The 25,989-nt window shown below is 44.9% G+C and overlaps 1 protein-coding gene across 1 annotated transcript; it reads right to left on the bottom strand.

Annotated features, from left to right (window-relative positions):
• Positions 1 to 3,754: 3,754 nt before the first annotated feature.
• Positions 3,755 to 22,270, bottom strand: tle3a (TLE family member 3, transcriptional corepressor a). The gene is made up of 20 exons (XM_087843149.1): positions 21,717 to 22,270; positions 20,952 to 21,137; positions 20,299 to 20,399; positions 19,990 to 20,053; positions 18,609 to 18,653; positions 14,339 to 14,401; positions 14,030 to 14,104; positions 10,642 to 10,863; positions 8,588 to 8,710; positions 8,340 to 8,390; positions 8,109 to 8,261; positions 7,509 to 7,641; positions 7,223 to 7,398; positions 7,043 to 7,116; positions 6,704 to 6,953; positions 6,215 to 6,462; positions 5,972 to 6,119; positions 5,727 to 5,877; positions 5,443 to 5,519; positions 3,755 to 5,134 (listed from the first exon to the last, which is right to left on the bottom strand). The coding sequence occupies exons 2-20, from the start codon at positions 20,973 to 20,975 to the stop codon at positions 5,027 to 5,029; spliced, it is 2,286 nt and encodes a 761-aa protein (XP_087699275.1). The 5' UTR covers positions 20,976 to 21,137; positions 21,717 to 22,270; the 3' UTR covers positions 3,755 to 5,026.
• Positions 22,271 to 25,989: the final 3,719 nt, after the last annotated feature.

Here is a 25,989-nt window from a genome sequence, read left to right as displayed (position 1 = left end):
TTCTTAGTAATGAATAATGTGAAGTATAGCTTCAGGCCTGTGTAGCAGCATTTACAGAGCATGCAAGATACACCTGCCTTCTAAGGCTTCACTGCAGAATCTGAAGTTGTGAATATCAAGTGGGATATGTATTAGGGAAAAGCCACAGGGTGCTGTAAAGTTTAGAGAGAAGACTACTTGTTGCATGTTTTGTACTAAGTAGTCGATAATATTATCCTTATGAATATGCCCTGTATTTTGTGGTTAACTGTCACTGAAAGCAACTATATCTTATCCCACAGAGAACAACAAACAGAAGCTACTATACACAGTTGGCATATAGAGTTGAATCAATATTAACTACTTAGGAAATATAGGCTCACAAACCTTATATTTGTTCACTGTCCCCCTCTATTATTTCAAATAATATTGGTCAAAGCTGGTAACTGGCTTTCTCAAAAGAAAGTATGCATTAGAAGTAAACAGTGAGCAGAAGGGGCCAAAGGGAAATCCAGCTTCCATCACTTTAGCTCAGTACCTCCATTTCCTCTGTAATTAGTCATGTTGCTTATACACCTCCAGCTGTGCTTTAATCAAAGAATGTGTGTGGAAAAATAATTAGCATGTTAGCATAATGCACATAATAAAGAAGTACTTGTAGCCGTCTTGATCTCAACATCAAAGACCGTGTTGGTTCTTTCTTGGGGCATTACTATCATACAAATCTAATTACCCCTGGTATTGAATTACCGGATTTTAGTGGATACTTGGAACCAATATAAAGGAATGTCCTCACAGATCTCCAACCTTCTCCATTACAAAAACAGCACACATGGACAAATGTTGAAGCAGAATACTAATAATGTGCGGTGTTTGTCTCTGGGACGTGTTAGGAGAAATGTTGTTTTTTCCGCGGTTCTCTAACTGCAGCCACGTAAACCTGCCCAGAGCAGACACTCCTTTGACCTCAGTGTCTAAAATAGCTCCCAGTCCACTACTGTGGCCGTGTCCTCTGACTAAACTCTGGGACGCCACAGGATTAAGTGTGGCATCAAGTTCTCATGTAGAAAGTCCTGTGAACATCAGTAGTCTGAACACACCAGCGACAGCAAAAGCAGCAGCAGCGGCGGCGGTGGCAGCAGCAATCCAGTCTAATCCAAATGAATCCGGGTCTCCCAGGTTTGTTCATCCTGGTTGGAGGGTGATGACTGCTCTGCTCTGCTGGAGTGCTTATCTGCTGTCAGTGGTCGCTGGCTGTACAGGCCTCGTGTTATCAGGGCTCAGCCTGCTCGGGGATTGGAGGGTCTGTGGAAAGTAAACACAGAACCTGTCCTTTGCTTATCTGTCCCAGGAGAGAGTATGTGTGTATGCGCGTGTGATGTATTAGTGTGCGTGTGTGTCTGTGAGAGAGAGAAAGAGAAAGAGAAGCTTGTTTCCATGGCAACCTCCTCCTTTAACCCCCCACACCCCTCCCCTCTAGAGGAGAACCCTGGTGGTCTTTGTGTAATGCGATTCCACTAGAATGCACTGTGGATTAGAGCTGTGCTGCCTTCGGGCCCTAGGCAGGGCAACAGTGAAGACATTATTACCCAGATCAAATGCTGTAATCACTAGGCACTAGGGGCTTTCACGTCCATTGCAGATAAAACCTAGGACTGGCAATACTCAGGTGATTAGGGGATTATTATTCTGCATTTCAGCACGGTGCCAGTCCCTCGCTGTTGAAAAATAAATAAATAAATCCTGATTCTCTGTGTGATGGATGGGGGAGGGTAGAAAACAGAATGCCAGCCAAAAGAACCAGCCAGAAATCTGGTGGACTGTGATCAGTGCCTGAGAGTTAAAGCTAAAAAAAACAAAACAAAATACAACCAAAAAAAAAAAGAAAGAAAAAAAGACATTCACACAGTGCACACATTGGCATTACAGACCACCCTTGAATTTCTGTATTGTCTTTGAGTCTTGGCTCTGACAATGCAAAAGAGAAGAAGAGAACTGGACCACGTTCTTATCCTCAGAGCTGCTGTAAAACACTTAGGCCACTCTATTTCCTTACACTGCACTGTTGCCCTTCTCTAAATAGAACAGAGCACCATGGGCTTTTGCACGAGAACCTGCTTGAAAGCCTTCCATTCAGAGGTAGATCAGCGGAAGGCGAGACAATGACCCCTTCAATGTCCAGCAATAGGCACTCAGAGGTACAACCTTTCATCTGCAGATATTCCACTGTTTGATTAAGTGAGGAAGAAAACTGTACTTGAGCAAGAAGCTCGAGCTACAAATGTGCACAGGAAGTACACACTTCAGCAATGTGGGAAAAGAAAGACTATAGCCTTTAACAAATGAGCCCGTGAGAGCGGGGCATGGCGGCTGGCTCCATGCTAAAAGCATCCGGCCCCGCTTTTATAATCTAACAACAACATGTTTGAAGAGGCAGCCATATGAAGGGCTCACAGCTTCAAGCACAGAGTCCTAGGAGAGCGTTGCTCTGGAGTGGAGGGATTGGGCCATTCACCCGTCCAGCCCAAAAGTATTCAACTACCAAAAGACCACTCAAGGGAACTCGAGAGCAGTGTTTACGTCATATTTCTGAAGTGGCACTTCATAAACCTCTGCCTTATTGTATCACTCTGTGATGGGCGTGTGATTTCATAGCTGCCACCATGCATGAATCCAAACTCTAAAAAAAAGTCACTAGCCGTGACAGTGAACACAGTTGGTACAGCACGATGCGACTTTGAAAGTCGCATCAAGTTCATCCCTCAAATATTAATGCAAGCTCTGTAATCTTCTGAGTTAAAACCAATGGCAAAGGTCCATAGCAACCCTCTCTAACAGCACCCAGAATGTTTTTTCTATCGTGTCTGTGGTTCTCCTGAGACAGTTGTCAGCTCCTATCTGAATGCATTTACCAAAAATTTGCTGATGTGCTTCCATTTACTGTCAAGAGCAGCCCGTGAATAAGATTGTATGTAATGTAGATGCAAGCTAGAGCAAGGGAGATCCCTCACTAGCAACACACAGGACAAGGGGGACTTTGAGGTTGCACTTTTAGTTTTTAGAAGAGGAAAAAGCAAGCCCGAGAGACGTTCAGCATGTCGGTGCATTGCCCTCAACAGCAGTAAGTGCTTTAGGTGTTTTACCACACCCACTGTTGGCTGCACTGTAAAAGCAAATATTAATCAGTGACTTTAAGCTTCTTTCCTTAAACAAATGGTTTGGCATCTCTCTTGCCAGGAGTTGTTTGGTAAATTTGAACCGACAGGCAAGGGAGAAACGGGTAGCCTTAGACAGTCTGGCAATAACAAAATCTGTTTATCAGTTCCTCTAAAGCTCACCAATTAACACGTTATGCCTTGTTTGTTTAATCCAAAAACCAAAGTGCAAAAACGACACGTGGTTTTATGCCAGGCTGCGTTCTGGAACATTTCTTGGATGGATTCAGTAACTTTCTGGAGGCTTTTTTTCTTTTTAAACTGAACCTAACCAAACAAATAATAGTAACATTTGGGCACATACACCTGTTGAGATTAAATTTAAAAAAAAAAAAAAAAAGAAAAAAAAGAAAGAGCTTTAGATTTGCGGGTAGTTAAGCTATTTCTGCATGTTTGGTCATGACGCTAAGGTGGATTCTGTTGGCAACTTCATCTTCAGGCATACACTCAATTTAATGCTTTACAAAAAAGAGCTAATAACCATATTACCCCAAAGTCTCCAACTAATCCTTGGAAACCTACCACAGCGAGACCACAGCACTACAGAAATCCAGTCAAGATAAATTTTATATAAAACAGTTTATTGATTTATCAACAACTGTCAGCTGTACAGTCCTTATGGATGATGCCACATGTATGCTACACAGTCTTAACTTGTGTTTATGATGAGACCATTCCTGTCTATGAGAAGATTGTAGTGAATATTATGAAATACTGAAGAAAGCAAAGAATACACCCAAAATGTCGAACGTGGTAATGGCGTTGCCTGCGTCCTTTATGAGTAACCAAGTCTTGCATATCAGTCACAGGCTCGCAAACACAAGCGGCAATAACGATCTCTAATAGACTGATGGCTAAACTTTGCAGAGTGGAGCAAAGTTTTCATACAGTGGTTGAGTCAACAGAGTGAGCTCAGGTCACAGCTGCTTCTCTGTAAAACCCATCAATCCGACAGTTGATATAAATCCATTTTGATGTTATAGACAGGAGCCAGGGTTCAGTGAAAGGTCTTCATTTCAAAGCTGAAATTCTGCTGATCAGGGTCAAAAAGGTAAACATAACTGGAAACCATGATTTTTTTCCTCCCTACAGAAAAAAAGCCTTTCCAGAATTCTCGACTGCAAAAATCCATGGGACAAATGTCTGTGATACAGCAAACAGCGAAGAAAAAAAAAAAGCCTTTGTCAGGGAGAAAAAAAAATACAAATTAGATTTCCGAAAAGGTCATTTTGGACAAGGAACATGAAAAAAAAAAAAAAAAAAAAAAAGCCGAGGAGGGGGAAAAAACTGAAATAGAATATCCTCTTACAAAGTCCTAATCTAATTTCCATCCCCGGAGGGGACAGAAAATCACGGAGAGAACAAGAAAGAACCATCACAAGCGTAACTGGACACCAAAATATAAATCTATAAAAGGCCTTTTATTACTCCATTATGTACACTTTTCACAGGACCTCCAAGGAGAAGCTCCAGAGCGAAGCGCCGCTTCTACTTGTGTCATGGAACTTTATCTCCACATTAAAAAGGACGAATAAAAAAAGAAATATCCAACAAACAGAAACAGCAAGACATTATTTTCTTCTCGGTGCCTTGGGAAACTGCACTCGCTGTACAAGTGTTAGTTGTATGAGTGAGGAAGGGCAGAGCCGAAGGACACAGCATCCAGTGCCACAATAACACCACCATCCATTTTCGTCTGGCACTGCCAAACTTCCTGCCCATCCACCTTGGAGCTGCAGGCAACATCCATGCTGTCTGTGTGAGGGAAGGAGGATGGAGGAAGGGTCTACTGTTCCTGAGCATGAGCATGCTCCGATCCAAAGCAGTCTCTTCTAATAGATCACTTCATACACAGTGGCCTTCTTGTCACCAGAGCCTGTCACGATGTACTTGTCGTCTGCAGAAATGTCACAGCTCAGGACAGATGAGGACTCCTTGGACTGTTTAAAGAAAAGCAAACAAAACACACACACACAAAAAACACTTTAATCTTGGAGGCAGTTAACCTTAAATGTTGCTGAGTAAGTTAAGAGGTGAAAATTAGCTGACTTCATGGCAAGATTAGATTGCACTGACATCAACTTCTGGCCTGACGGGCCTCAAAAAGGCGTCTTTGTCAGGTCAATAATTCAGGTTCAGTTTTCACTGATAGGATAGTACTGTCAGACAGCGGTCGTTTTGCCCTTCCTCTTAGAGATCTGTGTGTACATTTGGCCTGGCTACAGACAGAGTCCATTGATCTGCATACCTGGAATATGCTGGCGCCATAAGGAGTCCTCCAGGCATTCAACAGATTGTCCTTCCCGGTGCTTACGAACCATTTACCTGCAAAGACAACAAAAGTGCCATCAGGACACTTTTCACTAACAAGTAGTCGGAAAAGTACCCACAAATGAAGAGTAGCCTTGAGATGACAACAAGCATTTACGCTATTTAAAAAAAAAAAAGGCACTAATAAGGACAGGCAAAGGGCTCTTCACAGTTAAATACGGTCAGCTTTATCTGATGCTCTTTTTGTGTGTTTCTTCATACCGCAGTATGCAAACTTGAGGGAAAGGACACAGCTTTCGTGCAGGTGGAGCTGATACTTGTCAGGCTTTGAATGGTGGAGCACTTCCACGTTGCTGCTCTCCATTCCCACAGCAAGCCACTCGCCAGTCGGACAGTAGCCCAAAGAAAAGATCTGGAGATCAAACAGGACAATAATTACAGACAGTTCTTCGGCCGAAAGGAAAACAGACTCCAGGTCTGGCCCTTTGCATTATGCAGCGTTGTACCTGTGAAGTGAAGTCGTGCTGCTGCAGCTGTCGACCCTCTCTCAAATCCCATGAGCGAACAGTGTTATCGAGACCACCCGTCCACAGCTTAGTGCCATCATGGGATATGTCAATACAGCTAGCACCATCCGTATGACCTTGAAACTGCCTAAAATCAAAATCGGAAGACATGCAGACAGTTATTGACATTATCTTTTAAATTGACTCAAGCCCGCATACTGGAAATAAAGTTTTGTTTCCGACCTAACGAGAGTCTGGTTATGCAGGTCCCAAACGGCAATGTTTCCATCACTGCAGCACGAGAAGCAGACTTTGGCATCAGGGCTGATGGCCAAGGCGTAGCACGCCGGGGCTGAGGAGGTGAGCTCAGCTTTGATCCGCGGTGTCTGGGAGGCCAGATCCCAGATGGTCAGTGTGCTGGCCTCGCCTCCGACAATCAATGTGCGACCATCAGGCAGTAGCTTACAGGAGCGGATGTAGTTATCCCTGTTCTGTTGCACCGAGGACAAAGCAAATCAATACATGTTCAAGGCAGTGGAGCTAGGGAGAGCTTTAAAAACAAACAAATCAAGGGCGGAGGATAAAAAACGTCCTGTCATAACAAATAAACCAAAGGTTGAACCTCAAACCTAATCTGAACTATGTGAATAAGTGTTTGGCTTGTTAATTTTTTTCTAGTGTTAATGAAATAACATGTGTGTAAACATTAAGAAAAACTGATGAGGTCCTCACCAAACAGTCCAGCTGGGACACGGGGCTCTTGCTGCCTGGTTGGCTCATGTCCCAGATTTTGACACAGCCTTTGCCACCAGTGTAAACATGACGTGTGGGGTTGCTAATGGTGACAGCACAGACCACCTCGCCATGGCTCAGTGTGTTGATCTGACGGGCGTGGCGTGGAATACCGGGACCAATGAGGGCGTCGGGTGGGAAGGGCACAGGCTGCATTTGACCATCTGCGCTGACATGGAAGGAGTACGCTCTGAAGGAAAAGACACGTGCCTGTCAGTATTTGATATCAGCTGCGTTACAAAAAAAATGGATCTGCAACATATCTGGGGAGACACTTACGGTTTGCCGCCAGAAATAGATGTGAGGCTGGCTGGGAGGCCCGGGGCTCTCATGTGGGTGTGAGGATCAAACCCCTAAAAGATGATATGGGAATGTTTGACTAACATACTCAACTGTTATCACAGTAAAATCCCTCATTGCATCCTGTACATGACTTTTGCGGAAAGGGAAAGCCTTTACCATGGGAGTGCGTCCATAGGCTGCTGCTGCTGCAGCGCTCATCTGAGGGGAGATGTGCAGACCAGCATACACCCCAGGGCTAGTCAGGCCTCCGTTTATTTCATGATGGCCCATCATAGCAAAGGGGGTAGGATAGGACCCTGCAATGGATAGAGGTGTGCGCAAAGCTGGGGCTGCTGTAGACAAAGACAGGAGATGGAGATCGGTTTGTGGCCTAACAGTTTTGCGAAAGAATGGAAAAAAAAGATCATCTCAGTTTCTGTAAAGTGAAGAGAATGGTACCAACCGAGAGCTTCCATGCCTGGTGGCTTGCCCAGGATGGGTCTGAGCCCAGGAGTGGAGCTGGTGCCAGGGGTGGGGGCATCGTTTCGGGGGGTGGGGGTGTTGGATTTGAGACCAGGCGTGGAGGATTTGTCATTCTGTCAAGGGAACGAGAGAGCAAGCACAATCACAATCCCGGAAACCAGGCACTGTGCAGACTGACAATTTGAAAGCAAACTGAACTTAATCCAATCTAATTCTGACAACCCTCATAGTCCTGCAGAGCCATAAACTGCTATTTATTCTAAAACCTATTATGGTCACAATGGAGATGGGGACGTTTTTATCCCCTTACTGCTTTGGCTTTAATCTTTTAGTGAGGCAGAGGGAAAAATCCTGGAATAGTTAAATACATTGAGCTATTAACAGAGAAGACCTGACTGATCCTGATGCGGGACAATATTATCCCTGACGTTTAGTCATGCACTTAAAGCACAGACAGCCATTGCTAATCCACTGCAGAAAACGTCCTAGATCTATTTGCACATGTCCCTTTGGTCTCTCGGCAATTGTCATTTAAAACCCTTTCTGTCCCAGTTTGTCTGCAACTCTTTTGATGTCTTACATGACTGAGCTCCTTAGCCTTGGAGGAAGGGGTGCTTCCAGATGACGCCACTGATGCGGGGCTGTTGGGTGTGTCTTTCTTTGGGGGGCGGGGCTTGTCAATACCATTTTCAGGTGGTGAGTGGGCTGGGCTTGCCCTTGGAGTGGCAGGATCCTGGAGAAACACACCAGTAATATTTACAAAACCGCAACGTCACATCAATGTGCTACGAACAATTGCTGTGCAGCTCACCTCATTGGACACATCGACCACCAAGTCGTCGCTTTTCTCTCCGTCACTGTCCTGTAACAATAATTAGTAATCATTTAACCTAACACACACAGATGGGGAAAAATTAAAGCACAGAGTCCAGGATGTTGTTCTCTGGTCTAAACTTCATTACTTTTTCAAATTAAATTGTGAACCTAAAGCAATTTTTTTAAGTCACCCTTCATAAGCATATTTCCCCAACATGCTGAACTACTCCTTCAGGCACTTACATATCTACTCATGCTGTCCTTCTCCTCCACTTTGCGTTTCTTAGAATCCAAGCTGTAGTCTGAGGAGCTGCGATGCTTCTCACTGGCTGTGCGTAAGCTTTCTGATGGGGATATTGAGTTATTCTGCAAAAAGGGGAAAAACCAAACACGCTTTATTACCATTTTGTCTTCCTTCTGTAAGAGAGCGCAGCAAGTCACTCATCCATTACAAATTCACAGAGAACACACTGTGCCTATCCAAACACTAAAAATGCCTTATTCACACAATGATGGATACAGCGGACTCTTAAAATGCAGCTGTAGGCCAGCTCCAAACAGTACCCTGACACCAGCCAAGCCCAATCTCGCACACAAGCCTGTCCCTGGCCACACAACAGAATGGGCTGTTATCTGAACTGAATGGAGGAGGGCTTGTTTTCCGAGCTGGGCTCCCTCCTCCTCATAACTGGACAACAAACAGCCTCACAGGGACATGAGCAGTGTGTTGTAGCTGAACAGAGGGCCTTTTCTCCGGAGTCAGTCAGGCTGAGCGTGAGAGAGAGAGAGAGATAGAGATGGGAGGAGAGAAAAACGAAAGTAAAGCGAGAGAGAGGGGGGAGAGAACCTATATGTTTTGGGTGCTGGGCATTGATTGCCATAGTGCGCTTGGGCACCATGTCAGCTGAGGCTTTGAGCTCAGATAAAGAAAGAGAATCTATATCCTGCCAGTGGGCACGGCAGCGTGGGACTGACTGGTGCTTCTTCATGGAGCCTGCCCACACAAGCTGGGACAGCTCACTCTAAACGCCAAAAGAATGGGAGGCTTTAGGCAGGTGTCCAGCAGCTTTCACAGGAGTTTGCCACTTGCCTGTAAACTGCCAAGTTCTCCCGATTCTCTCTGTCCCTCATCTGAGGACCAAAGCGAAAACATGGACTAAGTCAGCGGCGACTCAGAGAAGTGAACAATGGCTGATGGACTAGCGGTCTGGGCAAAAAGCCACTGTCTGCATAACGGCTGACCTTTAAAGAGATGCTTAGCGTGACTCATTAACCAAAGTCACCATTCTACTATCAGATGACCGGGGACGAGAGCACAGAAACAAAACAGGCCCGCTAATCGCCCCAGGACTTCCATTTCTTCAGACATGACTGCACCCATTCAGCTGGCCCGGCCTACAGAAACACAATCTCACAGGCCCATCACAAGCCATCATAGATCGCAGCATTTCAAATATAACGCTTTAGCAGGCCCAGCCAGACGAGGTGGAGAAGAAGAAGAAAAAGAAAAGAAAAACAAAACAACACTCCATTTGTGTTCATAAATATTCATCACATGCCAAGAAGAAGAAAGAGAGAGAGAGCTGGTAAACAAGGGAGACAGTAGAAGGGATCAAATAAATCCTTTAAGAAGGGGAAGTCCAAGCCCTTCTTTAATTGTGATGAAATTACAAGGCTTCTAATCTCTCTCACATGATACCAGTCATTTCCCCTTCTGGATTAAACACACACGACTTATATTCCAGACCTCATTTTCCATTAATCATTTTATTGAACTCAGATTACACCGCATGAAATCAGTATATGCATGCACTGATGGAAGAGCTCTACTTGACACTTGCAGCGCAGATGAAACTGTGATGAATTACAAAAAAGCAAAACGAGTGCGGCTCGGGAAACTTACCGTGCTCTCTGTGTCGCAGACATCACGGTGGCGGCCGAGGTAAAGATGAAACCAAGCGGAGCAAAGAGAAAAACAAGTCACTTAGCACATCATAACAGATGCTTCTAGCCGAATGTGTGACAATCAACTGCAGGGCACAAGGCCCCTCTTATCGGCGTGTATTGGAGCTGCTGAATAGCTTATGCAGTCATGGGCTGGGAATGTACCAGCTCATTACCCAGACAGAATGTGAACAGGCAGGATGTGCTCCTCACCTAAGGGCCCTATGATTGTGAGAGTGAGAAGCACTCAGCACTAAATTGGTTTATTTCAGTTTAACATCATTTCAGAACTGCTAAAACTAATATGCCTTTTGATTCTCGCAAATAATAACTAGCTAACAAAGCTATGGGGCCGAGCTCTTCTTCTCACCTCGGTGTTCGAGATCATGGTGGTTCTTTTCATCCTTTACTGGGAGGTGGGCTTGGCTCCCCAGAGCTCCTAGCGCCAGCAGCCCTGATCCGGAGCCCGTCACAGGGGGGATGCCAGGGGGCTGCAGGCCCGAGGGGTGAGGCGGCAACTGGACTGGAGGCCCATGGGCAGCATGGGAGAGGTGCTGTGCCTGGAGCTGCTGCTGCTGTAAGGTGACAGGGAGATAGACAGACAGACAACAAATGGGTTGGAGGGAAAGGGCGAGGAGAAACCACCAACTAAGCACGAGGCTAAACCCCAGATGATATTAGCACATTCACACGTCTATTACTGTCAGGAACACACAGCAATCCCCCTCAGTGCTATTTCCATACCAGGCCAGGGTGGCATAAGCCCTAGATCTGTGCTGAGGCGAGTAAAACCTATAACTGACTGACCGCTCTCAGCATGTGTAACACACGAGGCAGAGATGCTCAAGTTATCGAAATAACCCACTAATCGCAGTGTATTATTGAAAACAACTGAAATATTTTTCATTCTACTTTATCCAAAAAGAAAAAAAATCTGCTTCAGCCACATCTTAAAAGAGAAAATCATTATGCTTAAAGGTAAACTGGCACATATTCTACTGCAACAACACAACTCCTGTGCTTCTGTGATTTAAGCGATCAGAATACTCTGTGGAAATCTGTCTGTGGGCTAAACAATACCCGCTTTTCAAACACATCCAGTGTCTGTTTACTGATCTCATATTCACATTTCTGGATTGACGGAGCATAAATCATTTGCGCACCCAAACTTTAAGAGACTGCGGGAACACAGAGTGCTAGAAGCTGGCACGCCTTCCCTCTCACTCTGAGTCTTTGAGTGTGTTTCTGAGTGTGTGTCTGGAAGGCTGCTGCGGGAGCCAGGACCAGGGGTCCCATGCTGGCACTCAGTCAACCCTCCAATACTCAGCATCAATATTTGAAAGGCACGGGGAAATAGATGGGAGTTAAAAGGCACTCAGCATGGAAGTAAGCAGTTTAAAGCAAGGTTAAATAATACTTAGCTGAGACACCAATAAAAACATCAGCAATTTATTACCCGTATACGAGCCAGCTGAATAATTCAGATGCTGTTACAGCACACTCCTCTCTCTTTTTACAAGACGGATTTCAATCAGTGGCCATTTATGGCCATTTCAGGAATATTAGAATCTTTGTAATGACCAGGGAGGTAGTGCGACGCATAGAAGACGGTGGTGGGCAGGCCTAACACATAATTAAAAATACATTAACTCAGCAGGAACTCCTAAATTCTGTAGCAGGAATACAAAATACACTTAGTGCTTAAATATGTCCTTAGAAATATAATCCACATTGTTCTTTTGTTTTTCTGTTGTAGAAGTAGAGAGGACGAGCATGACTAACAGCTAACTTTTTAACTTGCAACCTTGTGCTTTGTTACATGGGGCAGATGTCAATCCAATTACAAAACGTACCCAAGACAGACACAGGGAGCTCTCTCTCTCTCTCCGTGTCTGTCCGGGAGCCTAAGAGAGCGAGTGTGTTATAATATTGTGTCCATGAGGGAAATTAAGGAGCCAGTTCATTGGCAGGGGAGAGCCATCCTTGCTCATTGTGTTTAATGAGGCACTGATGGGTAATAAGCATGGCTGATCAGCAACAGCCCTCATTACAGGGGCCATAAATGAAGACAATAATAAATAAAGAAAGGAGTCTGGCCTATTTTCTCTAATTTAATATTCTAAGATAAAGACCTACTCTTTGCTCCTTTTTCCTCTAACTGAGTGTAGCTAAAGAGAAATGTGGGTTCGTTTAAAATGCCTTGTTTATGACACAGATATTTTGGGTATTTTCTAATCTACCAGAAAACGCTGCTTGTCAGGTTCATCTCAACACATGCAGCTGCCCCAGTTTCATTCTATTAATGGCCCTCAGCTCCATCAATAAGACATGCAGCTGGCTCCTGGATGCTGCCTGTCTACCTGGCACGCTCTTTCACCTTGCTTTACAAAATACATGAGGATTTTGGCATGCCTACAGAGCTTCTTCTTAATGAATAACTAATGGCAAGGTATTCGTAAAACATACAGTGGCTACATTTCCTCCTCCTCCTACGTGAGCGACCTGAGTGACCCGGGTGGGAGCCTTACTGTTTCATAAAAACTGTCCTGGTTCCCACAAAAGACCACAAACTAAAACTCTGAGCTTGTCAGATAGCACATAAAATGTTTTCTTAATGCTTTGAAAGCCCAACAAGGCACAGTCAGATGATGAAAAATACAAATTCAAATGTACAACATCCTAGTACTGTGATGCTCCAAATGTGAAAATCATATAGACCACAAAAAACCCCACTAGTGAAATCTCCTATTCTTAGGAACTACTGCTTCTACTTCTACTGCTGCAGCAGCTGCTCTTCCAAAAAGTGTAATAAAGCCTCCGTTTCAGTCCAACAGAGAAGTAACAAACAGTTTTCCCATCACCTCAAGACACCCACTCAGGCAAATTCTAGGGAGCAATTATCCAGGAACAAAAGGTCACCAAGGGGGTTATTAATTGAATTCCAATATGTGCGTCCAGTCATCAAGTGAGCCTTTAGGCTAGTCTTCTGTGCATGCCGGAGAGTCTACAGTAGTCACAAGATCACAGACAGTTTGAGCTTTCTATCGTAGGTGAAACCAATCACTTTCATTATAGCACGCCAGGGTCAGCACAGCTGATCAATGAGGAGCAGATGGCGTTTGGAAGCCACGATGAATGCAGCGGATTACCGCTCGCTGCCGTGGCGTGAAAAGAACTGTGCAGCGGAGCCGTGATGGCTGACGACTGTCTGTGCTGTCTCAGTTAGCTTGCCGTGCTGGCTGTGTTTAGCTCACCCTCAGCCTTTTAATTCCCACAGCAATCCAGGTCAACTGTGAGAGATGAGGCTCCTCATTAAAACCTTAGCCAATTAAAGCAATACGAGCTGCGAAGGGGGATCTCGAGAGCTCTCAGGCTCGCATTTATCAACACACAACAAGGCACTGAAGATGCCACCGAGGCCAAAGCTAAAGCAATGCATGAGTCTTTTTTTGGTTTGTTTTTGGGGTGTAGTTGCCAATATTAATAGTTTAGTTTGAATTTAATAGTGAAAAATAAGTCATGAAATGTAAAAAAAAAAAAAATAGTGATGACACATTTGATTTCAAAAGAGGCAAATCTGCACTATAAGTGTAGCAAGTGGTGTATTACAATGTGTTCACTCAACAGTTCAGACTACTCGGTATATGAATTTGATGTGAAGGTTTTCCCCTACCCAAGGTCAAATAAAGGAATAAAAGGGGGTATACACACGGTGAGAGGCAGATTGGGAAGTCCACGTACCCCGATGATGGCATTCAGCTCAGTCATAGTCACCTGCTTAGCCCTCTCTACTGCCTGAGCAACCTGCTGTTGGTGCTGTGGACAGACATTTGCAAAAGATTATTTATCACACATCCACACTTGCTCATCTATGAATTTCACAGTTTTTTTTCCAAAGCAACACTAGAATTATAAAGGTGAGATAAAATGCTCTTAACCACAATTATTCCCAAATGCAAGGAGTATTATCTTAAGGGTACAGGCAACAATAGGTGGCGTTGCTTTAGTAGTAAACTGTGACACCATTTGGAAACTGGGCTCAAAACTCACCTCTTGTGACAGGAAAGGCATAATTTGAGCTAAAATTGCGTTGAGCCGTTTGGCAATCTCCGTCTGGAAAACAAAGAAAGGGGAGCAAAATGAGACGGTAAAGTATGAAAGAGACAGTGACTTCATATAACCCCGCCTTTAATGTTTACGCCGATTAAGTCAATTACTGCGGCAATCAGAACTGCTTGACTCAACATCCTCTAAACAGCGTGATATTGACATTTGAAATATTTAAAACATTAGGAGAGCCCAGGGGGATGGAGCACAGCTGTGCTAAGAGTGCACTCCATGCTAAACGGATATGAGCAGGCAGAGTGCTGCTGTGTTGAGAGGATCCTCTCTCACTCTGCCCTTCTTCCCCTCATCTGCGAATGTGCTGTCCTGCAGTTAACCTCAGAGTTAAACCACACAACCACACCCCCAGGAAGGAAGGCCTACTAACTACAGCGCATTGTTTACTTACATGTAACGGTGTGGGGAATTTACATTAACAATTAGGACTGCAGAGCATGCAAAGACAAACAGTAATAACATTGTAGGGGAGACACCTTCAATCAATACCATTAAGCAAGCAGCCTGTGTCGTAAGCGGCGTTTGCTAAAGCTACAGCTTTTCAGGAATAAAGCCCAAGCCGTTTCTCACTGCAATCAAGCACCCAGCCCACCACCCTCATAGCCTCCCAACATCCACGACGCCCTGCCTCCATTCTTCTGCTTGTCTACCAACTGCCATGGCAACGGCTGCAGCCCTATCTTGCTGGGATCATTATGCAAATGGCACCTCTGCTTGACCGTAACAGGCTTTAAAATCATATTACGTGCTTGGAGGCAGGTCATTAAATTGAATTTTCAGCCTGTCGATCACATGAACGTACCAAATGAATGGTGGATAAAAAGAGCAGTAGGAGGAGGTGTGCGGGGAAAGATGGGGGGGGGGGGGGGGGGGGGCTATGCTCCACGCCCCCCACCCCCTCCAGTCTCCTGTAAAAACACTGCACAGCCGGCCTGCTCTGCCTCTCTTTCTCCTTCCAGGGAAAGGAGATGAGACTTTCAGGTTCAAGCTCTGCACTGGGAGCAGAAAAATAACAGTGCCAAAGCTACATCATCTTTGGAATTTATGAGCCGCAGTTCAACCCAGGGCCACTGCAGAACACAAACACATCACAGGGATTTTCTCTGATTTTTCATTTGGAGCAGCAGCACACACAATGTACTTTGCAGACCGCTAGCTTATTTATTACACATGGCAGAAATGCCAGGCAGTTTTGGCAGCCAGACATATTACCTCTAAGCAGAGCCAGAGAGATTGGAGAGTAATGTCCAACAGAACGAGACCTGCTGACCCAAGCTGCAACATGGATAGCCACTTAGCCAGTCAAGCCAGCAGGACAACCAATAACAAGCTGAAGATGCAATATCAGATGAAGCCGCGGATCAGATGCAATAATGCCAAACAAATATATGGCAGCATGTGTCACAGGAAGTACAATAGTCCAAAAGATAACACTGACTATAACTTTATTATTGCCCGCAGACAAAAAAAGAAGAAAAAAAAGAAAGAGACTGAACCGCAGTCCCCTTTGGCACACAATAAATGTGACCTACAGGTAATAAAGATAAATGTTTTACGAGCGCTGGTATTAATGCAACGCAGTAAGTGTTCTAGAAAGAGCTGAAGGAGCCCCACAGAAATGGTCGAAAAGCGACAGGACCCGTATAATCCATGTTTGTTCAGATAAGCCATGTAAATAGCAGTCGGACATTTGACAGGATTTGCAGAAAGGCCTTGAGCGCACGGCCCATTCCTCTGTAGCTTAGTGTCATGGTGACAGCTGGCTGGGAAAGGTCAGGAGGTGGCTGATCCACTCTGCCCTAAACAACTGGCTGTCTCTACACTCTCACAGCACTACATGCAAATACACGGAAAAGGCAACAACTCAACTCGCCACTGCTGTCAAAATAGATACGGTGCAGAGCTGGGAGGATTTCTTTTTTTTCCCCCTGCCGGCAGATAAAAATTGGGCTGTTGTCACTTTAAGCAGATGACAGCTTGGCCCTTGAGAGGCTGGCTTTGCACTGCCGCTACACAATTACAGGTACTCGGACCTGTGTAGCACCACTTTAAGAGCACTCTCGGGCTGGCTTGTCAATGGTGTGCAGAGAGGTATTCGCCTGTTGCTATCAGCAATGGGAAAATGGACTCGAGACACTGATGAGTATTAAATGTAGAGCGAAAACAAGTGGTGGCTCTGGTCACATGATCCATCTATAAACAATACTTGACTAGTCACATTTAGAGGCTCTGCAATTTTGACAGCGTTGCCTCATGTCAGGTTTTCAGAGTAAGAAGAAAAACATCAGAGTTTGTTTAAGCCAAAAAACGATGCTTCCACTAAACCTTTGAAACTAAACTTTGATACAAACTAAATTTTTGATAAAGAAGTGTAGTGAGTCCAGAATTAGTTTCTAATTGGCATTTAAAGTTATTGGTATTGATTTGAAAAATGCTGAAAAGCTGCATAAATGAATACGTGAGTCATTACTGTGATTAGTCTTGTCAGCTGCAGCAGTCGAGCTGTGTTTTTTTTCCTAAACAAAGCATGACACAATCTAAAAAAAACAATACACTTATTCTAACAAAAACAACATAAGAACATAACGGTCGTTGTTACGCCACATCTTAAAGTACACTCAAGCAACTTTTCTGCTTATGTAAGTGAAACTGACACCCAACAGTTCACACCCTGAAATTATTACACTGCAGTCCAGTCCCACATGACAGATTGGGGATATGGAAGTACTGATGGCTTGGAGAGCCACAGTTCCTCCAACCACTTTTCACTGCACGCCTCTTTTGTATGAAGACTGCAGACAGCCTGTTGGCTGACCAAGTTTGCTTTGGCGCTCGCCACGGCAGATACTTTGCTACTTAGCAAATGATTCCTGCAGACATGGCTGCGTTACGGCCGTAGGTAACGACCTAATCTGATTGAATCTGAGCACCATACAAGCCCCAAACCCCATGCAGCTCTTGGAAAACAAGCACCATATGAAGATAATTACCAGCTGACATCATGCAGCAGAAATTAGCAGTTTGCATCGACAAACTGACGTGGCTGATAGAGAGGGATCAGATAACACCACCAGCGTCAGTCTTAGCTTTGCCCGTTTACGCATTCTGAAATGTGAATTATGTCCCTGCACAGTAATGAAAAAGGCACAGTTAGAGGAATGAATTTCCTCACCATGGAATAAATCTCCTGGCAGGAAAATAATATGCCTGTGTGCATCCAATAATCCATCCCAACCCTGCCTGTTAACTGCTCCCCATCTTCTCCTCCTCCCCTGCCTGAGCTGTAAGCTGGGGGAGCTGCATGGACGGGGCCCACACTGTTTGCTCACAAACACGCCGTTCAGCAGGTTAGGGCCCCACTGATGAATTATTCAAGCGCTTCCATCAGCTCTGTTGAGGTTCCTGATAAAAGTCAGGCGCTAAAATGGATCAGTCGATTAACCTGTTTACACAGAGCTGGGCTGTTGCCCCGCCTCCAGCTCTATTCTCCAACTTGTCTCCTGATCCCATCCCCCCCACCTCTCTCCTCTGGTTGGCGATAAGTGCCTGACAGAAGCTATCAGAAGGGCCTGAGCCCTGACAGACATGTGGAAGTGTGACACACAGCGCAGACACTGATGGATCGCCCTAACACGCCAACCCACCGTGCCGCCAACGCTGTCATTATAACCAAGCCAGGCAATCGCAGGGGGGGCGCGGGAACATAGACAATGAAATGTCACTCATTCACACAATCTCTATCACTTCAGTGCGATTTATCTGCAGAGACATACAAGATAGGATCTTCTGATAAAGATAAGACCACAATGAAGCGACTAAAGGACTTTTGCTCTGCTGGTGTAATTACTTCATCCTGAAAAAAAGAAATACTGACCTATCAGAGGGCCTCTCTTTTTAATCATTAAGTCAAAAGGCTAAGCCTGCCAAAGTCTACCTTTAATCTTATCAGAAAGCTGAGTCAAATCCCGGATGCACACCATATGCAAATTTCCAATAACGGCTCATAGCACTTGTACAAGCTGTGGCACAAGTTTGGGGTTGTGTTGTTGTTTGTGTGCAGTGGATCTGCCCGTTTTCAGACCATTGCTGATGCTCAGTTCAGCTCACAGCCTGTAAGTGGCTCCGCCTGGATCTGACATCCCCTGACACCGTGGAAAACCAATGAGCTGAAAAATATGAGCAGCACTGTGATACGTACCTGCTTGTGCATCTCTATGTTCAGCCCGTAGGACATCTCGTAATACTGAAACGAAAGCAGGGATTTAATTGTGGTTAGTGACGTCAGCGCAGTTACAAGATCTGATGATATTTATTACGTGTAACAACAGGCGAGTGTTTTTGCGCTCTATGCTCATGAGACCGGCGTAACCTCAATGTAATTATCGCTGCGCTGATTACATCACGGTCAGGGTTTGAACGCTATAAAGCCTATATAAAAAGTGTTTTTACAGGAAAAGAAGATACGTTATAAGATCAGATAACAAAAGGATTTCTTTGAGCAGCTCAGAGTGAATAGCCAATAAATCAATGCTTCGCTGTTTGCAGTGTGGGCAGAAAAGAGAGGGTTAGAGTTATTGATCAGCTTAAGCCCTCAGATCCCTGTGATGTTTGTTTACTTAGAGTAACGCGGTTGCTCAACACTTATTTCCAGCCAGGTCAGTCTGTCTGGCTGAAATGTAATCCGCCGAGCCCACAAGTGGCAGCCGGAGCAGAAATGGCTTTCCAGTCAGCGTCTATTTGATGAGGCCAATGCATTATTCAGTCCATTAGCTTCTTCGAAAATTACTCTCAAACAAGAGAGCCATTCTGTCTGAGATCAGAGCCCCACAGCCATGGCGTAACCTGACACCGAGCGCTGGCTGTGGGATACTTCCCAACATGTTTACCTAACCTCCTGCTTGTCAGGCCGACATGCTGTTTTCCTCTGAGCAAAAAAAAAGAAAAGAAAAAAAGTTTAATTTAAGGCTGCATGCATTGGTTTAAATAATTCCCGGTGTGTTTACCTGGGATAGCCTTCTTAGTGTGTCATGTCTGAGCTAATTTTTGCGTCAGGGGCACACCTATGTTTTTCTAAAAGGCTGCTTTAAAAAAAAAAAAAAGCAAGCTAATGATTAAGGTTTACAAAGAAGCTGAGTATAAAGGAGACTGCAGTGTGCTCCACGTCCTCCATTTTGTTTACTGTGGTGTATTTTCCCACACGCTGCTCTGGGCCTCCGCCCTCAGCTCACACCTAATTTATGGCCATGCATATGTCTGAGCGTGGAGTCTCCTAGGAGAATAATCAGATCAGCACACACAGAGGGCAACGCTGCAGCCGACCCTTGGAGATCAGGGGCATGCTATAATGGAGCGGCAGCCCACTGCTGGCCGCCTGTCAGGAAGCGCTCCTCTGTAACAACCTGCTACATCAACCCCCGGGGGGGAGGGGGGGCTTTCACAGGCCTGTACCTGCCACTCAGCCCGCCCTAACAACCACATAGGTGATCGCAATAGCCTCGTCTCACTCCACCCCAACCAGATCTTCAACAAGCCGTGCAATCTGGAAACCATAATTGCTTTCAATTGTAACACAATCTTACCATGACATAGTGGCGCTGCATCTCTGTCTTCTCATTGGCCAGTTTGTCATACTCCACCTTAAGACTTAAAATAGGAGACCAGGTGTCATTTTCAAGCGTCTGTGGCACTTCAATCACTCAGTCACACTTAACCACTTAACAGAGATGTGCACAGGATAAAAACGGGGCTGCTTTAAAAAAAACAACAAAAAAAAAACACACATATATATATATATGCTCCTACAGAAGTCAACAGTCAAATATTAGCCTTAACCTCAAAATCCAATAGAGTAAATGTTGACACTGTCATTCTTTGAATATAATCATTACCTGTGATACTGGGCTTGCAGGAATTGAAATTCATCTTTAATCCTGTCACAAGACTCTGCTACGGTGAATTTGAAGCCAGGCTGGCCAGGCTGATGTGGAGCCTGAAAGAAAAGAAAAGTGGTTGTAAAAAAAAAAAAAAAAAAAAGTTTTATTCTGCATTGTGACCTGCTAAGGAGAGATGAACAGTTCAAACATTTAGACTCAGGCTTTTAGGCTAACATCTCCTCTGCGGGAAGACATTACCACAAGGTGGGTCTGATTCACACCTCCAGGGGGTAATAACACATTAGCTTTCACACCAAATATGAAATGTAATTTCAAAAAAGAAATTCAAATCACCACCACCACTACCACCACCTGTCTTCACGTTCAGACACAGTCATATGCAAGTGTCTGGCTGAGTAAATATCTCCAGGCATACAAACAATCTGCATCCATTTAGTACTGACTGCATATTCCGATGAAGCATAAATGCACTGTAATGAAACCCATACAGAAATCTGATGACCTGCATTAAGAGCGGAAAACGCTTTGCAGGGCATGTTTCAGGAGAACGTGGGGGAGGACACGGCACAGGCAGGAACCATACACCAGCACCAGTGTTTTGTAATAAATATGCAATCTTCTCTAAGTATAGGTGAAGCGAGTCTTACCGGATGTCGGCCTTGTGGATACATCTTGAAATGTATCCTTTGTTTATCCCTCCAGTGTACAGGTCCTTTGGCAAAACGGGTGAAATTTGCTCACAGCCACACCAGTCTCAGCAGACAGGGCCGAGGGGAGTGAGGGAGGGGGGAGGCAGGGGATGAGGAGAGGGGGGGGGGGAGGTCGTGAAAATCCTGTGTTGAGAAATAACGCGGTTTAATCTATAACCGTAAAAATAAAATAGAAAAAACAACAACAACACACACATACACTTTACACTGTTTACCAATAAGTAAGTAGTCACCACAGCACACTAGTCCCAGTTACCGCAGCAGTTCGAGCCGAGTCAGAGAAGCAGCACAACAGTCGAGCGCTTCTGTCTTCTTGATGACCTTATTCGGTCAGTGGTCAGACTCGATATCCTAACAAATCTCAACGTGCGGTTTAACATGATGCCAACACGTAGACGAGGTTGGAGAAGCCACTTATCCGCCGTGCAATTTTAATGCTCAGATCCGTTTCGTTCTTTAATAAAAATAATAATAAAAGAAAAAAAAAAAAAGAAAGAACGGAAACTGACTGCTGTTTGTGAAATGACCACCACCGCCCCCTCCCCCGGTCCGTAGGACGTCTACAGGCAGGCCACAAGCGACAGCCGCTGGCTTGCACCTAATGTTTGACTCCCGCTCAGAGTCGTGGAAGCGGGGTCGAGCGTACGCCCAAAAATTAGGAAAAAACTAAGAAAGAAATCAACAGCTCTTGTAAATACGTACCCGTGCGTGAGTCCGAAGCGTCCGTCCGACTTCTGCTCCCGAAGAAAATACTGAGCAGGCTATAATTCATGCGTTTAATCCCTCCTAATGTAAGCCTGGTGGACGCAGTTTTCGTCAAGCATCCTCTCTCCCTCGCTCTCTCCAGAACGCACCCAGCCAGGCTGGGAGAAAAATTTTTAGTGCGGTCGGGCTCGATTAAACTATACTTTATTCTTCAACCGCGAACCTCCGAGGAATGCGCGCTTTCTGCGGCTGGTTAATCCCACAAAGAAGAAGAAGAAAATAAATAAATATGCTTCCAAAATCTGTCTTCCGACTCGAAGAGGTTGGAGATTCTTTAAAAGCGTAACATGGTACTCTCCACAATCTCGCGTTTCCCCCAGTTGTCCAGCTTACCCCGGTTGCCACACACAGGCAGCAGGGCTGAACTGCCGTGAAAGCGCCTATCTGTCCAATCGCATTACTCGGAAGGAATACGGCCACATCTGCCTATCGGAGAGCGACGGCCCCCACGTGGGGTGCAACGGTACATGACATCATCCCGCGGATCCACAAGGCATCATCCGTCCGTCCCACCGTGTACAACAGCAACAACAGCAGGCATTGATGTGCCGACGATGATATCCAAATTTGACAGAGACAGCACAAATTCCACATCCGCGCTTCATTAGGGTGTTTTCCTTTTCCCCCCTCACTGTGTGTGCGCGCCTCCGACATAAGATGATGAATTTTTTTTTGAGGGGGTAAGACCACCAGCGGGACGGGGGAGGAGGGGTGGGGGGATGTACGGTGAATTTTTATCCCCACACTCAGAAAAACGGATGAGGGGAGCGCTTCTTGTAAAACGTGGTTACAAAATACGAAGAAATGCTAACACGAAATATACAAAGTAGCGGGCAAAACCAGAAATATCCGGGTTTAACCCCCCCTCCCTCTCGCCACCACCACTATCGCCACCTCTTCCTACACGCACAGCGTGAAGGGCACAATATAATGACCAATCGATCGACGACACCCACCAAAATTGAAGCCACGGGAGCGTCTCGATATAATTTCTCGTAAGTGTTTCGAGATTCTTGAACAACATACCCGCTCGTCTACCTATCAGCATTTGGATGATAGTTTCTCAGCGGGGGAAGAGGAGATGATTGCCTTTGTGTGATATGAACATCAGCCATGTCTGAGCGCTGCCTCTGCGCCTTGTTTTGAAGGTTCGGCTCTGCCCCCACGTGGGACTCCTCTGCGGCTTTAAGGCCTCTCGTCCAATGGCCGCGCGGCGCACTTACTCGCCGGCTTCCCATTGGCCCGCCGGCGCCGAGCCTGTCATTCACGCGGCAGCGTTGTCAATCAATACCACGCGGGGTCAAGCGCTGACAAATGCCTGTGCTCCTCGGTCCTCTGCCTGTGAATAGAGCCTGGAATGGCTGCTTAATTAGCTTCGAATGGCTTTTCTCTCCAGTTCAAACAATCTGTTACCACCACGTGGTAATGAGAGCCTACATTAAACAAAGGAAGAAAGGAAGCATGCAAACAGTTGTAACATTACAACCTGTAGTTTTCCTTTACATATGGGCCTATGTAACTAGCAGACAAAAGGCTCTTGTTTACCTTTATCACAGAGGCCAATCCACTTGTTCTAACATTAGACATGATATTAAAGTTGTGTTGTATAGATATGTGTTTTGCCTTCACAAGGCAGAAATGTGACACTTGACTGCTTGTGTATATGATGGATACACAAGTAGCTACTAACTGCGTGTGTTTCTCGGCTGTGAAACAAAAGAGGCAACACCACATCCATACAGCTGCAAATGAAAATCACATTATCTCTGATCTTTCTAAAGTGCTACATGCATTCAAAGATGCTAAATTAGCAACAGATGCGTGTGAAATCTTCACACATATTCAAGATGTAATTGTGTATAATGGTGGGGAGTTAAATTATGGTTATAACAAGTCTGGTAAAGCCTTGCAGTAAGTGACTTAAATACAACCAGCCATGCTTCACTTTGGGGAAAGCTGAGGTCATTATGTCACCTTAAGGTCTGAGATTGCCCAGCAGTCGTCTTACTTGTCATTCTTGTCAGCCTCCTTGAGGATGTGGGATAACTGTGTTATTTCCAAAAGTATGGGGGCAGTCTGTGAGAAACTCAAGCACTCACAAGAGCTGGCGGGCTAATCTCACCCAGGCACCCCCTCATGCTTTTCAATAGAGAGTGCTTGGATTAAAGGCAACAAAAGGCTGGGCCCAAACCCCAGGGAGAACGGTGGTGGTGGTGGGGGCTCTCCACCCACCGAGACCCCCACACTGTTTATTTACATGGAAACCCCAGCCTCGGTGAAACTCCCACCCTGAGGCATTACACACGGGCCTATTTGCAGAGGTGGCTCTAATTCTTGACAGAGCGGGGATTGTCCTCACTCCAGCCACTTTGAACTTACGAGCGACTCACTTTCCACATAGCTCAGATACAGCCAGTGAGCAAATATTTTGCTTCTTCCACAGAACAATTTCCTTGGGGTCATATTGTTCAAAGGTAGCTATGCCTGTCACACTCTGCTTGGATTTTTGTGCGGAAAATATGGTCGAGCACAGAGGTTGAAATCACGCCTTTTGCAGCCAGAGAACGAGGCAAAGATCGACATTACAGTGGAACTCTTTATCATAAACCTATATTGGATGTATTTGTAGATTACACAGTCTTGGCTCATTAATGTGACTTGCAGTTAATAAGCGACTTGGCCATTTTTCTCTCTTGTGGAAGCTCGCTTTCCTGTTCACGGAGCAGAAAATGAGGGCCCTGATACTGCAAATGCTGGGTGTTTGTTGCAGTGGCTTACACTTCAGGGAACTGGCATGTTGTTTGTATGGAGATACGCAGACGTACATACCGCACGTTCACAAACAAACACACGCACGCGCTATGTATCGCAACCACGTCATTCACAGGCAGGAGGCAGAAATTCAGAAAAACACGCACACACGCATTCCATGCAACAAAGAGCCTACAGTGTGTGGTGGAGAGATGAATTGGCTGCACTGTATTATCAGGATGACTCATCAGACAGTAATCAATGAAAACAGGATGAAAGTCTTATCAAAGGAGAAAAATGCAGACATGAAATGTGTCTCGAAACAAAAAGCAGCTTTTGGCAGGAATCCGGTGCTGTACATAGCCCTCGGCTCGGGAGGGGTGGGACATAACCAAGCAATGCTCCGAAATTAATATTCCCTGCAATCAACAACTCTCAATGATAAGCACACAAAGCATCAACAATGCACACACAACCAGCAGTTTAAAAAGTCAGCTCTCTGAGCAAATGCATTAAACTGTGGAGCCACTTGTAGTTTGAAACATCTGTGGACTGAACATATTTTTCTTTAAGAGCATACTTTCATTTCTATTGGGTTTTCAAATCTGGATACAAATGAAGTAAGTTCTTCAGTGATGGGGGAAATGTAAATCTGTCTCCTAGCCTTTCTTTTACTCTGCAAAGATAGGTCAATATAACAAATCCCCTTATAGCATCAAGGCCGTTGCTCTTTTCCAGGAGGATCAGCTTCACACTAATTTCCTGTTAGAGCAGACAACTGAAAAGAAATTGCCAAACATATTTTACTGTTGGAGGTTTTTTCCTCTTCCTTAACACGACTTAATAAAAATCTCTTTAAAATTCACACGTTATTAACACACTAAAATTAGACAGTGTAGAGCAAATGATTATCATTATTAAACGATATGTATGCAGCTCATCCGCCAAGGTTATTACGTGATAAGAGGACCCTTCAATTTTAGAGCGACTTCTTTCACATTCACTTTATGCAAGTAAAACCTTTTTGTTTCTAGACAACACCTTAATGTTTTAAACTGGTAACATCATGCATATTAAATATAGTCCAAAAATAAGTACGTGAAACCAAATCACAGCAATGTGTTTTCATTTGGCTTTGTCAGACTGTCAGAAAAGTCGTTGAGGGAATTGATGGGACATTGTTCACACCCAGAGAGCCACAGTGCACTTAAAAAACAGCCTGAGGGTAACAATAAATCTGTCTTCAGAATTTATTGATGTTTGTTAATCTATTCATCTCTGTTGCAACCATGACTCACTTGTTTTCAATTAAAGTTGTGTCATATGTTGTGAGGACACTGATTATTCACTGGGTGTGCTTGGGACCTGAGCTAACGCAGAGGAAAGCTTCAGAAGTCCGTGCTCCGTGTTCCAAATGCTTCAGTGTTGAACCTGCGCTCATGGTTGAAAGCTCCATCCT

Source organism: Neolamprologus brichardi, chromosome 7 (assembly GCF_056152115.1).
Source record: "Neolamprologus brichardi isolate AB-2024 chromosome 7, ASM5615211v1, whole genome shotgun sequence".
Taxonomy (NCBI): Eukaryota; Metazoa; Chordata; class Actinopteri; order Cichliformes; family Cichlidae; genus Neolamprologus; species Neolamprologus brichardi.
The sequence above is the reverse complement of the archived record's forward strand: the minus strand, read 5'-3'. Positions and strand labels throughout refer to the sequence as shown.